Source organism: Poecilia reticulata, chromosome 19, assembly GCF_904066995.2.
Source record: "Poecilia reticulata chromosome 19, P_reticulata-male-v2, whole genome shotgun sequence".
Classification (NCBI taxonomy): domain Eukaryota; kingdom Metazoa; phylum Chordata; class Actinopteri; order Cyprinodontiformes; family Poeciliidae; genus Poecilia; species Poecilia reticulata.
Genome location: NC_088848.1, coordinates 4,820,342 through 4,832,831, shown reverse-complemented (window position 1 = coordinate 4,832,831; position 12,490 = coordinate 4,820,342). Strand labels below are relative to the sequence as shown.

The 12,490-nt window shown below is 37.6% G+C and overlaps 1 protein-coding gene across 1 annotated transcript; it reads right to left on the bottom strand.

Moving 5' to 3' along the window:
* Positions 1 to 77: 77 nt before the first annotated feature.
* lgi1b (leucine-rich, glioma inactivated 1b) lies at positions 78 to 12,469 on the bottom strand. Its single transcript, XM_008436704.3, has 10 exons — positions 11,898 to 12,469; positions 11,051 to 11,122; positions 10,170 to 10,241; positions 9,271 to 9,342; positions 7,150 to 7,221; positions 5,494 to 5,663; positions 5,157 to 5,321; positions 3,851 to 4,071; positions 3,206 to 3,452; positions 78 to 2,302 (listed from the first exon to the last, which is right to left on the bottom strand). Exons 1-10 carry the CDS (start codon positions 12,092 to 12,094, stop codon positions 1,953 to 1,955), a joined length of 1,638 nt encoding a protein of 545 aa, XP_008434926.1. The 5' UTR covers positions 12,095 to 12,469; the 3' UTR covers positions 78 to 1,952.
* Positions 12,470 to 12,490: the final 21 nt, after the last annotated feature.

Sequence of the window (12,490 nt, the reverse complement as noted above, 5' to 3'; positions counted from 1 at the left end):
GATTGCTCTCAGAGCATTTATCAAAAACAAATACAACATTTAAAAGAATCAATGGAGAAGGGAAAGGGTGTGCACAATTTAAGATGTGACTAGAAAAAATTAGGAACTTTAATTGAAACAAAACACAAACACAATAATATATCGTGTTAATGACATCATTAAATACACAACATAATTCTGTTCAGCTTAGTTTTAAGTCATAAGCTGTCACAATCATATTTGAATTAATACTGTAGAAGTATTGTTAAAATTCTGCATGTTCTAATATCATACAGATACGTGTTGCAAAGAATGTATTTATTTATTTCTCAGCACAAGGAAAATATTATGGAGAAACAAAATTTGCCACACAAGACTTGATGTGAATCTTTTCCACAATATTTGATTAATGACATTGACAATCAGGCAAATAAACATAATTTCTGATTTAGAAATTTAGTACGACAAGATATAAATTACAATGAGCAAAAGGAGGAGGAAGCGATACACTAACACAATCTCTACTGTTATGCAGAACAACATGACAATAAAAGGTGACCTTTTTCTATGCAACACCTAATTCTACTGGCTATCAAAAATAACACTGATTCTGGACCTCTCTACTTACAAAAGTATTATAAATTACACACACATTGTAAACACACAATATTTGGCAAGTTGATGTCTGGGATGTTATTTGTTATTTCCTTTGAATGTCAGAGTAAGAGGAGAGTGTGAAAGCACAGGGAGCACGAGCGTCACAGTGGTTAGCATTGAGCTGTAGAGTAAAGACAACAATGGTTTTTGTTGCTGGTGGGAAAAAGAGTTCAGTGAAAGAGAGAGGGCTCGGTTACACAGTGGGATGCTTCTGGTGTGTTATTCATTGGGGAACCAAAACCATGAGTTTATGTATCAGACATGCAGGAAATAGTTTTGTTTTTCTCAGTTTCTCACAAGTGGATGTGTCATCACAGTTTCTAAGCGTAAATGGGAGGATTAAGGAGTGCAAGTTGATCAACTGCCAAGGAACTGACAAAGCAAGGGTGTTTTATTAACCTATGGCATTGTGTATGGCATAACACTGGAAACTACATAAGTGAAGCTGTCGCAAAACTGTAAATAATATGTTTAATATTATTGGATTGTTCAAGATCTCCATTTGGACTATTATGAGTAAGTCTGTAGGGCTCTTGGTTCACAGTTTGGGTTTTAAATGGCTTTGATTCAAAATCAGAGGAAGCCTTTAATATAAATATAGGCTCAGTATACATACTTCAGGTGACACAAAGAAATACACATGACATTTTGACCCTAAAGAATATCTCAGCTCTCCTGATGAATATTTAATTTGTGCTGTTGCATTCCATTATGACATAAAAACTGAACACCAAATACTTTCGAACTATCAAAATAGTACTTGATGGATTATCATACTGCCAAATTAAAGTTCCACATTTAGAGGGCTACATCCTTAAATAACCACCTAATCAGTTCAGAACAGATAAGAATGAGCAATTGTGTCTTACAAAGACGCTTTAAACTGAAGTGTTTGATTTCATTTTGTTGCATGCCAATAGCAAGCAGTACCATTTATACTGGTAAATATATTTCCCTGAACTGGCTTGATAAACTGGAGAGGAAAGCCAAAATTACAAAACCTTTCACAACACTTGTTGAAGAAAAAGAAAGTCAACATTAGAAAGATGTTGTGATTTTGTAAAACACATAATTGCAATATAGCAGTGACTTAAAATGAATAAAAGTGGTAAATTTATGGCTTGATTTTTAATTGAAAAAGGAAGTAATTCCCAATTAGGTAACAGTCTATTTCTTTCTTTTTTTTAAATATGCTGCTTCTAGGACCTGGTAGGTATACCCTATGGCAGGACACGAATGTAAATTTGGACTCATGATTCTACATCATCACAGGAAATTGAATTTTAGCAGGAAGATTTCCCAAACAACTGATTATCTTAATCACTCAAATCAATCATTAGGTGCTCGTAAATCTGAGTTTTTCCCTTGAAGCTGGATGCGAGCAAGAACACCCGGTTGTCAACAGAGACCACAGAAAACCCCCGTGGTGCCTGAATGCTGAGCTCCTGAGATGGGACAAACTGCCCCCTCTTAGCGTCCCATTGGTAGACCTGTGTCAGTGAATAATCGCTGCCCAGGATGGCATACTGCCACTTGCCCACGGAGACAGGCTGGAACACCATGGAGCCACGGGAGGGGAATGTCTGCACTTCTTTGAACATGGCACCGTCCCAGCGCATCACCCTGGAGTCCCCGATGTATCTTGTCAAGCATATGAACAGTTCACCTTTAAAAAGGACAAAGATCCGAGGGGCTGTTCAATTTAGACTTTAGGGAGTTTGACGCGGATAGGGAACAGAAAAGCACACACAAACAGTTTACGTAATTCCAAATCCCAAATAATTCACTGCTTGTGGCAACAGCAGTTCAGCAAAGAACCACAAATAGTTTAGCTGCCTCACAGGCAAGGGCAAAATGAAAGTAATGTTTCATCGAAGTGATGTATGAGCTGTTTTTATTGGGATGGCATAAAACCACCTTGAAAATAAAAACCTTTCCTCTGCTGTAAGATGAGGAACGAAAGTATAAATTACATCATACATGTAGTGCTATAAAAACATATGGATTTCTTGATTTTCTTTCAGATCACCAAATAAATTTGAAGAAAGGCTATATGAGTAAATACAAACAGAAGTTTTCAAATGATGATTTCTAAAGGGGAAAAAAATCTATAACAACCTAGCCATTTGTAAAATAAAAAAATAAAAAGAAAAAAAATAGCAATCGTCCTCCAACCCTAATGACCGGTTATATCTTACTGTTGTTTTCTGGAGTCCCAAATCTTTAAATATCTCTCTTTGTCAGACAAGAGTTATTTAATGAATTCCTTGATTCTGCACATCACGATCAGGTGATTATGACTAAAACTGAATAAAAAGCTAATGATAATTACAGTTTATTTGTGATTTAATAAGGAGGCAGTGATATTTTTTACACTTACCAAGATGGTTTGAATGACCATTTATTTATTTTTTTAATCAAAAGCTTCTCTTTATGTACTTAGCTTTTCTTTGTAGTTTTTTAATTAAAAATTGTAATACTTCAATATTGCTAGAAATGTATGTTTACACATAAAAAAACTGGATAAGAAGGATAAAAAAGCTTGAGATATAGAAGCTTTAGTTCTCACCTTTTACCCGAAAGTGTTTGATGGAGAACACGTCCTCCATGTCTGGTATATCTGTCCTGCGGTCAAACTTCTTCTGGCTCCTGTTCCACTGGTACACAACTGGCCTCTGGGAGCTGCTGGACAAAATCAAGTGGGGCTTGTTGGAGATTTCCAGGTATTCAACATCAGTGTCCCTGTACCAGGGGTGGAGTGACTGGTGGGAATAGAAACCAATGCCATTCCATTTGTACACAGTTGTAGACCCAGCCTGCAAAAAAAGAGGAGAAAATGAAAATAGTTAAACAATTTATAATTAGTGTGTCAAGATATACATTTTGGAAATTTCAACTGGAAATATGAGGTAGTGTGTGTGGGTGTTCCTGAGTGTCCCTGAGCATATGTGTGAACATATGCAAACATTTGGCAATGCAAGAATAATCAGCAAGAGCAGACACAAGCCAACACATTGCAGACAAGAACTCCAGGGGAGGAGCTGGCAGACGCACTGGCATTATTCATTCACAGTGCTGAACAACACCTGTACGATGGCTGCGAATCAAATCCAATATCTCTGATGGTTTGCCATTAAACAAAATAATAATAATTTGTGTAGTGGTAAGCAAAAAGCAGCAAAACGAAAAAAAAAAATTAAAAATCCATCCCAACCTTAGAGCTGTCAGCGATGACAAAGAAAGATTCTCCATCGATCACAAATGTCTCGATGTCATTTGGTTTGCGAATCCTCAGGATGTCGATGTCCTGGATCTTGATGAACTTGTTGGCAGAGGAGTCACGTTTGTAAATGTGGGAGCCTCCAAACAGCTGGGCCACGATGACGAAAAGCTGGTTGTCAATCACCATTGGCTTGCAGACAACAGTGGAAGTGCCTCAATAAAAAGAAGCACATGCTACACAATTAACATTAATTAGATTGTTTGCATTCGTGCATCTTCAGAGAGAGAAATTCAGTTATTCCGCTGAGGGCAATGACTGACTGGTGATGAAAGACCTTGCTTTGAAATGAAACTTGCAAATTGGTGTAACTGAGAACAATATTTTTGTGATACTGAAGAACTAAGAAGAGCAAATCTAAACTCATTAAAGCTCTTCTAAACAAAGCTTAGCTAAGCTAAACAATGAAGGTAAATGAAACTAAACTGCTATATTTAGAATAAAAAAACTGAGAGCATTCAATCTATGACAAGCTACAGTAAACTAAAGTCAAGTACTGATGTTTTGAAAATAAAATGTTTTTAAGGAGATTGCTCACCAGCTAGCCAACCTAAGGGTTGCCATCGTTTTACTTCTATTTAGCTGTTTTTTGTTCTGTTTTCTCATAAAATTATATTTTATTACGATTGCATCCAAAAAGAGTTTCTCTAACCCTCCTACTTTAACAGTTTTGTTGTCTGAAAAGCAGTCCAAAAACACTGTGACTGTATCTACAGGCAGTTTTCAGGTGATAGGCTGGAATTTCTCTTTAATAAAATCCTTATTTTGTCCAAGGAACATCACATGTCAAAGTACTTAATAATCAAATTAAACATGTGTGTCTGTTTAGTTTGATCTGCTTACCTATAATATATAGTATTTTGAAGTGACAGACTGCATTAAATTTCTGTGAAATCCCCACCCAGACTCTCCCAGCAACAACAAAATTGAAGTGCAATTAAGAAACTCATTTTAATCTGTAAATATAGATGGTTTATGAGTAAAATCTTATTCATTTTCCACCTTTAATAGGTTGACATTATTCTAAGTTCCTTTGTCAACAATAATAACATTTTAAAAAGTAACCTGAACTTAAATTAAAATAAGTAGTACTGTCTAAGCCGCATTCTGAACTGACCTGGCTGCTAACAGCAATGAGACGATACAGTCACTTTACAGTTTCTAAACCTCTGTCTTGGTGTGACTCTTGTCCATATAAAACTTTCAAAGTTTGCAATGTTTAATTGCTTTTCACACTCACTTTGAATTGCGTCATACGTTCTAAAGGTCATCTCCACATGATCCCATTCCAGGAAGTTGCATGTGCCAGCAAACGGCTGAGCAAACACGACGTACTGCTCGTTACCAAAGGTGAAGGTTTCCACTGAAATCGACTCAAACCTCAGCAGCTGATAGGAAGCAAACTCTGAAAGGCACGACACAGAAGTTCCACTTTGTTCTTTATCTCAGATCGATACATTCATACTGCATATCATTAACACACAGACACTGACAGACATCTTGATTTGGACGGTTAAGAAAGCGGATGGTTGCCCTGTAGAGCTGCTGTTTGTGTGACAGACGTTAGAAGGGGATACCTGTGGTGATGCAGTCAAATGAATGTGGCAGCAGGTCATTGATCTTCTTCCCCTGGTGGATGGGTGGCCCGCTGCAGTAGATCTGGTCCAGAGTGGCATTGGTGTGATGTATCCACTCCACCAGCCACTTGAGCTTGCAGTCACAAATCAGATTGTTCCCTCGCAGATCCCTGCATGCAAAAGTGGATATCATCCAGGGATATTATTACTAATATGAGACTTTAAAACATTTATTATCAGTGCTGCTTAGCCCCTGTTTGTGTGGGTTTATTCTTTACTGCTGAGCCCCGTACCGCTGTAATAAGCTGAATTACATCCCTCTCTGCTTTCTGGGGTTGTATGCTGGGTTGGAGCCAGATAGTGTCCCATCCCCTGAGTGCTCTCTCTCCTCCTCACACACTCCGTCTGAACAGCCATTAACCTTGGCTGCTCAAACTGAGTCCATGCATACTAACATCACTCTAGTTGATTTTGACATTGCAAAAAAAACAAGATCCAAGGTTGTTTTTTTTTTTTCCTGACTTGATAGCAGCTTGCTGAAACAGTTTTGGCATTCTAACCCATTATTTTCTCTTCCGTCCTCTAGACTTCTGAGATTTTATTTTCCCCTTTAACAGTAGAAAAGCCTGTTTTTATAACAGCTTTATCCATCAGCTTCCCCTTGTACACCCATTTTGACCTCGAGAGAAACAAAGAGGGAGACGGATTTAACTGACGTATTACAATAGGTGAGTCATGAGTCAAATTATTTTCTTTTTTACTCCTCTGGGCCACACATATTTATTCTTCTACTTGTCCTGATTTTCAAAACATATGCAAAATGAAACTCCTTCACCCAGTTTATAGCCTTCAATTTTCTTTAACCATGCAGAGTCGAGGAAGGGCTGGTGCTTGTCTCTGTGAACCAAGAGCCATACAGCATAGACCATTCCAAAATACAAGTCAGGGCAAAACCTAAAATAATTTAGAGTGCCCAGTTAAGCTAACATGCAGGTTTTTGAGGTGTACAAAGAATCCAGAGTTTGGTGCTTAAATACTCCTGAGACCTCATGCATGCAAAGGAAAAATTATTCAAAATCTATGCAAGAAGAGCTTTGCTCAGGTTTGAACCCTGGACTTTCTCAGGTGCACAAAAGAAACATTATGGGAGATCCTTCCAACCATCACTTCTGCCATTTATAGCATTTTTGCTGTTACTTGCACAATCTTTAGTTTCCATATATTATAAATAGTCTGATGTGTTATGTAAAAAATGTATGTTTAAGTTATAGTCTTCTCAATGTACTATATGTTACTCTAAGTGTTGTTTGTTTGTTGCTTACTCTTTTTTATTATTATTTATTTCTGTGTGCCTCAATGCTGCTGTTACACTTGAAAATCCCACTGTGGGATTTTTATTTCTGCTACAAGGCAAAAGGGTTAAAAACACTGCCATGTTGCAATCAGGAGAAATATATGTCACGTTTTTTGTTAGGAAAAATGTAAAAATCAACAACATTATAATCATGTCTGTGTTAAAATACACTAATACAGCCTGTATTTATGATGATGCAGAGTAAATACATTATACGTGTGTTATATGCTTGTTTATGAGGTTCATAAAACTCTACTAAAAAAGTAATAATAAATGAAGAACAAAAAAAAATATTTACTCACACTTTAGTCAAAGCGTCCATGCCCCGAAAGACATCTTTGGGCAGCGTCTCCAGGTTGTTGTAAGCCAGACTCCTAATTAACAAAAAGGCACAGAGACATTTATGTCTACAGACACTAGGCAAATAGATGTTTCAGTGTGTTTTTTATTACTTGTAAGCAGCAGAGTAAAACTACAAGCGTTATCTGTGGATTTCTATACTTCAAATGGGGTTTTGAATCTTATATGCCAAATAATATATATTTACAGTAGTAACTTACAGAGCATCCGGTAAGAGAGATATAAATGGACCACGTTCTGCACATGTTATCATATAAGTATTTTAATTCATCTGGAGCAAACCCTGCTCATCTGCAGACCAGACATGGGACCCAACAAGAGTAAAGGTATCACAACCCAAACTGTTTGCCATCCATGCAGAACCTCTGAGCTGAGACCTGAGCTGAACTCCAAATCGGCAAAACAGAAAACAGAAAGAGATGAAAGCTGCATTATTCATGCGAGAGTTAGTCGTTCACACAAGAGAGACCATTTTACTTTGTGTTTTGTATTTGAACAAGAATGCATTTTCAAAACGGATGGGTTTAAAGCAGAATGGTTGGGATTCCAATACTGCCTGGACCCTTCGATAATGTATAGTGTGTGGGATGAAGTTTAAATTCCCACACGTGATGCAGAATTTACATCATGGCTCTATTAAAAAAATAAATAAATAAAAAAATCCATAAACAGTTGTGATAAAAATGAGATACACTCAAGTTTCTCTTTAAATGAGGACATGATAAAACCCCAAATCCTGTTAAATTTGACTAATCTAGCAGGTCTTAAACTAGGATAATACAATCTTTAATAAACAACACACATGATTTTGTAAAGTGTGCTAATATGAACTTAAAAACATGTATATGATAAACTAAGAACACTTACATTATCTTTGTATGACCAAATAAAGAAGGTATTGTGGCTTGAAAATACTGATGAAATCTGTTTTTTTAAACTGAGGATTCATAATGTCAGTTATTGGTCAAAATTGTGTGAAAAAGAGTAGCATGGTAATCTATGCTATGTTAAAGCATGCTTCTTCTCATTTAAATACAATTTAATTACAGTGAACATCTGTCTCCTTACTGAAATAATTATTAAAAACTGTATTGTAAAACCTGCAGACTGAAGAGTTTTTTTTTTGTACTTGAAAGCATACAATTTTTAATCATACATTTTTTAAAATGCTATTAATTAAACTGGTTTTCAAATGTCACAGACATTACTCAGTGTAACCCATACATATTCCATGCCTCTTTATCTTAAATGATCTTAAATTAACTTTTAGGAGAGGCAATCAATAGCCATCTAACCTAATAAATAAGATTGCTGTGTCTGCATTTTTGACTGTTGCTGCATAATTTCCAAATGTAAACAGAGAGTCAGGGACAGATTGTAGGTCATATGGTTAGGGTTTGGGTTACAGTACAGTTATATTTAGTTTTGACCTGCAGGTCACTGCAGGTCAAAACTTGTCTTCTCAGTCTGTGTGGTCACAGACTGAGAAGAGGCACATAGCTAATCCTTTTAGCTGACTTAATCCTCTCTGATTGCTGGTAGAAACAATGTTGTCATCTGTGGCTATGATACATAAACATATAAAACCATCAAAAACAAACTTTAAATGCAGTGTAATTATAAGTTTTAGAGCTAAATCATAGAAATGAAAACATCCGACTCTGGTCTTGTGCTACCTGATACTGCTGACATGCTCAGGCAGTCACCTTGTGAGCCAACCACAGACAGCAGCAGTTCTTCCTACCTTTGCATTTGAGATACTGACAAACTGATGCAGTGGCAAAAAATAGAAATTGATGCTCTGTGTATTTCAGAATATGTGACATTTATCCCTGTACTACTTCTCTTATAAAACTGCTTTTGAGCAGTTTATTAAACAGAGAATCCATGGAAGCAGGCAGTAAAGACAACTAATTTCTGGGAAAAAGGAAATTAATCAGAACAGCTGGTGAGAAGGGAGAAAAATATAGCAATATGAACAGAAGTTAAAAGAAAAGTTTGGGATCATGGAAAAACATGGTGAAAACACCAAGATATAGATGCTATAGTAGTAAAATACTTACAAATGTAGCAGTGTCTTGAGACCCCGGAAAGCAAATGGAGAAATTGATGCAATTCTGTTGTTTTCAATGAATCTGTGAAAAACAGGCAGGATTTAAGGAGACCAAACAGCACCTTCTTCTACATGTTTGCTTTTCTTTTGCCCATCTCACCTATGCCAACATTCCAGCTATGGTTTTCTTTGTGCCATACTTCCACGAAGGCCAGATTTGGATGGCATATTGCATTTTCTGCCAATAGATTTCCCACCTGAACAATGAATTTCTGTAGCTCCTCTAGAAATGCCATCTGCCTCATGGCTGGTTCTTGGATTAATTGTCTCCTTGCAGGAGATGATGAACTACACAGCACTCAGAGCTTCAAAAGTTTAAATATTGCTTTATAGTCCGACGCTTTTTTAAAATTCTGACCTGTTTGATGTGTTTCTTGGTCTTCATGATGATTTTTGTTCATTAATGTTCTCTAAATAATCCCTGCGGCCCCCACAGAACAGCTTGATTTCTATAAAACTTGAATTACTCAAAGGTGGACTCTATTTCCTACTTTAATTACTTAGTAAAAAAACACTGAGTTTTATTTCAGGTGTCAGAGTAAAGCGGTATTAAATGAAAGTGTGTTGACACACAATATGCAAACCACACTTTTCAGATTTGTTTATAAGCTAAAGTGTTAACATTATGTTTCGTGTTCCCTCCATTTCACAATTATGCACTACTTTGCCTACCACTTAAAATCTCATTAAAATGCACAGAAGCCTCAAAGCAAATGACTTTAAAAGTTCAGGGATGTGAATAATTTTGTAAGATGCTGTACAAAAAAAGTACAGCATTTTATTAATAGTAGTATATTAATAGTAGATGACTAAGTTTCAGCCTCACAAGAAGGAATAAAAAATACTTACAGGTATTCAAGATGTGCCAAACCCATAAAAGCATCTTCATCAATCAGGTCAAAAGAATTTGCGGTGAAGAGTCTGGGAAGGAAAACAACAGCGATGATGCAACTCAATCCATCCATTTTGTCACAAAAACCCCCCCAAAAAACATTGACTCTTTTTTGCTGAAAATGTGCTATATAAATAAAATGTCCTTTTACTTTCTAAGTGTCTCCTTCAAAACTCACTTGACTGAATTCTTTTCTCAAATGGCTACAAATGTAACTCCACAAAACGTTACTTATATCCTGTTAGAGGTTAATCATACTGACAGGAACATTAAAACACGAGGCAGCAAACCACATAGCTGCAAAGAAATATTATTAGCATTAGCAGAGAAGACTAATTCCCGTTACTCATTTTTGATTCACCCTCTTTTGATTTTGATTTCCCTCACGCTCATTCAGACCACTTCAGTGTCATCTGAGAATATGAGGGAAGTGATGCCAAGAAGGATGCTTTGCAGAGACAATGGCTGGTGCCAGTGTACTATTATCCTCTGGATGAAGCGTGATTAGAGCACAATTAAAGCCAACATCGGCGCTAATTTGTTAAAATAGATTGCTTAATAAACTCTCTGTTTGCCATTATGCCTTGCGCAATACTGTGCAGCACTTATTTAACATTCTGTGCTCTTTTTAAAGAAAAATACCCCACTCCCAGCATAACGCTCAATCTATTGTTTTGTACCATTTCCCTGCTTTTTGATGCTGTAACCATGTGGTCTACAGTATAATCCTGACACCATTAAATATGCATGTCAGCCCCCCTATACAAGTCCTCTTGGGGAAGAACATGGCTACTACGGACGGACGGACGGACGGACGGATGGATGGATGGATACTCACAGGAGTTGCAGGTTAGGTGTGTGAACAAAACTTGCTCCCGAGATCTCATTGAATCCAGATTTTACAAAAGACCTAAAATGAAAAATCAGCACTTGTTAGATTAAAATATATGCAACAACTAAGAGCTGTTAAATAAGTTCTGCCATAAGATTGCTGCAACTCTGGCCCGAAGTGGTGTAAACAGCATTTGTTTTGGGGGCCACTTCCTGTTAAACTCATCAACCGGCCAGCCATAACTAAAGTCTCTTCTCCTCCAAAAACAAATCTCACTCTTGCTGGTTAATGTCTGGTTTGGTTCTAACCAAGTTGGCTGTGTCCTTTGGCAGTGTGTTCCTCACTATGTGGGTGTGAATATGGGCAGGCCCATTACGGTCTCATCCAGGATTGAAAATGGTTGTTAATATGTTATTCCAGAGAAAGAACATCTTATCCTCAGTCAGTCGTCACAGAATATACCATAAATTCTACCGTGTGCCAAAGGGTGTTATATGCCAGGCTATGTTTAGCCCACTGTTGTCACTTCTGCCAATACTGTGATGCCAGTGTAGTTTGATCCATTTGAACGTCCACTATAGAATGGAAATAGATGCATCAGAGGTCTTGTATCAATGACAGTAGCTAGTAAGGATCACAATTTTAAAATATCTGTTTTCCAAGTTTGATACTAGAACATGTTCAACTTGGGTGTGAAGTCCTGTTGTGCTGGTGAAGTCATTTACATATCAAACGCATCATTAGCTCGCTTATGCCACGGGCCGGGACTGTAAGCTCACAAATCAATATAAATATCATGCAGTTTTGCACAGTCTCATAAAGTGCTTCCAGGTTCAATTGGAGTAGGACTTACAGTGAAACGACGTCGGACGGGAAAGTGTGAGGCACGCTTCGGACGTTCTCACACAGGGCATTGTCTTTAGTGCAGGTGCATCCGACGGGGCATCTGGGCTGCCGGGACCTGCGTCCGTCAGTCAGCACCAAGCAGACAGCGGCGAGCCATATCAGGACCGTCCATCCTCCCCTCCATCCTCTGCCCGGGCGTCCCATCACTGTGCTCCTGTACTGGACCAGTCCTGCCGCTCCTGCGCCTTTAACTTCCACACGACAACAAAAATCTGTAAACGGCCAATAAGGTTGTCTCGATGTTCCTGCTAAGTATTTAATTTTTTTTTTTTTTTTGTCATACAAGCCGGAGCTTTGATGCAGTCTTGTGTCTCATCCAGATAAGCGGATTTGTTCTAAACAGCGACTAAGAAAAAATATCTATCTACGTTTCTTCTCTGCTTGATGCCTTCAAATAAGTACTTTTAAATGATGTTCGGAGGGGAAAGCCCATTAGAGAGCCAGAAAGGAAGAAAGGAAGAGAGAGAGTGAGGAGGAGGGGTTAGAAGCCCCAAGGTGCGCGTTTTTATCACCGCTGCCAGCTATTATTTATGCGCGCCA

Bases quoted from the DNA above. Each gene is read 5' to 3' on its own strand.
- lgi1b (XM_008436704.3), bottom strand. From the start codon at position 12,094: ATGGGACGCCCGGGCAGAGGATGGAGGGGAGGATGGACGGTCCTGATA. The intron at 9,343-10,169 runs GTAAGTATTTTT...TGTTTTTCACAG, and splicing joins TTGGCACATCTTGAATACCT to ATTCATTGAAAACAACAGAA. The intron at 2,303-3,205 runs GTGAGAACTAAA...TCCTTTTTAAAG, and splicing joins CAAACACTTTCGGGTAAAAG to GTGAACTGTTCATATGCTTG.